Source organism: Pterocles gutturalis, unplaced genomic scaffold (assembly GCF_000699245.1).
Source record: "Pterocles gutturalis isolate BGI_N339 unplaced genomic scaffold, ASM69924v1 scaffold22399, whole genome shotgun sequence".
NCBI lineage: Eukaryota > Metazoa > Chordata > Aves > Pterocliformes > Pteroclidae > Pterocles > Pterocles gutturalis.
In genome coordinates this window covers 1,146-2,808 of record NW_010128787.1, presented here as the reverse complement: position 1 = coordinate 2,808, position 1,663 = coordinate 1,146, and the positions used below count along the sequence as shown (strand labels likewise).

The 1,663-nt window shown below is 48.6% G+C and overlaps 1 protein-coding gene across 1 annotated transcript; it reads left to right on the top strand.

Annotated features, from left to right (window-relative positions):
* Positions 1–211: 211 nt before the first annotated feature.
* On the top strand, positions 212–337 carry LOC104466369 (prokineticin-1-like; the record flags this gene model as incomplete). The annotated part of the gene is made up of 1 exon (XM_010079757.1): positions 212–337. A coding segment is annotated over one exon (126 nt), but the record flags the coding sequence as incomplete, so codon positions are not given.
* Between the last annotated feature and the right edge of the window lie 1,326 nt (positions 338–1,663).

Here is a 1,663-nt window from a genome sequence, read left to right as displayed (position 1 = left end):
AGGGTGGGAGCAAGATTTACTGACACTGGCGCAAGGAAAAGAGGGAAGGGCTTCAGAGGGATCAAAAATTAATTTCAGGCATATCCCGGTTAAACCTCGGAGACGAGACAGAGATTTTCTCAAGGCTTCCATCGCATTTGATCGTTTTTCGGCTGCGGCGGACCCCTGCCATCCCCGTCTCTCCTGCATCTCTCCCGTGTCTCTCCGCCAGGTCCCTTTCTTCGGGAAGCGCCAGCACCACACCTGCCCGTGTTTGCCCAACTTCCTCTGCTCCAGGTTCCTCGACGGCCGCTACCGCTGCTACATCTCCATCGACTTCAAGAACATCGATTTTTAGGGTGATGCTTCCCGGTTCTCCATCCTCCACCTCCCCCCACGCCCATTTCTCACCCTCTCCCATCACCATCAGGTGCCTGTGTAGCACCTTAAAAATGCTTTTCCAGGCTAGACAGCGGTGTTATGAGCTACAGGATATATGGGGAAACTGAGGCACGGTCAGGCCAAGCTGCTCCCACGTGTGGCTTAGCAAAGCTCTGCCCCAGCCCGGAGCTGGACCCAGCTCCAGCATCCAGGAGCAGCTCAAAGGACAGCGTCCGCAGCCTCAAAAATCCCTTTTAGAGGATGTTGTCTGCATGTCACGGATGCTGTCAGCTAGATTCCACCTCCCTCCTTTATTTTATCCGGTAAAAACCAAGGGTGATGGCATTTGGCTTCCTCCCGTGGTTTTTATCCCGGCGCACGATAGCACTTGGGATGTGAAGCTGGGCAGCATCCCTTCGGCTGCCAGAGCATCCGCGGGGCCGAGCAGGGGTGGCACAGCCCTGACCTGAATGAGTTTTGACCCTTTTCAGTTGTGCACAAGGAAAAACAAAAATCAGAGGGGCAGAGCCTTCCTTTTGGGGGTGTTTTGGCTGTTTCCCTGCAATTCCAGCTGGATAAGCCATTCCTGTAACCATCATTCCCATCGTGCTGTTGCCCCATCGGGTCTTATCAGCGTATTTTTTTTCCTTGGAAGTGGGTCTTCAAGCTGGTCATGGATGAGCTAATCTCGCCGACAATTCAAATCAATCGATATCAAGTAGCTGTGGGGAATGAAGGAATGGGTTTCCCCTAAGTTCAAGCCACTCAATGTGTTTGGCAGATGCTGGAGCTGCAGATGTTTGGGATGGAGGAAAAATGTTTTCCAGGCTCAGCATCTGCCTGGGGTTCAGGCACCGTATGAGGGTTGGGAATCTCTCTTCGTGTCAGTGGGATTTGGGAGGAGAATGGGGAATTAAAGTGAATGAAATGTGCTGAAAGTTCTCCCGGACACATGCTGGCAGTTTCCCCTCTTCAAAACTTCTGGTGGAAAAAATCGTGGGTCACTGGAGCTTCCCTCCTGCTTCCTACAGCAAGCCTCGGCAGGAATTAAAAAAAAAAAAAAATTACAAAATGAATAAATAAAAAGAAATTTTAAAAAATTTTTTTAAAAAAGGAAATAAATAAAAAGAAATAAATAAAAAGAAATGTTAAAAAAATAAATAAATAAAAAGAAACAAAAAAGAATAATCAGCATTTACAGGGAAAAAAAAATCAAACCCGACCCCAAGCGGTTTGTGTTGAAGCGGGAGCGGTGCGGAAAGGCAAAGCTGATTTTTGGGGTTTGAAAGGGTTCGGAGCATGT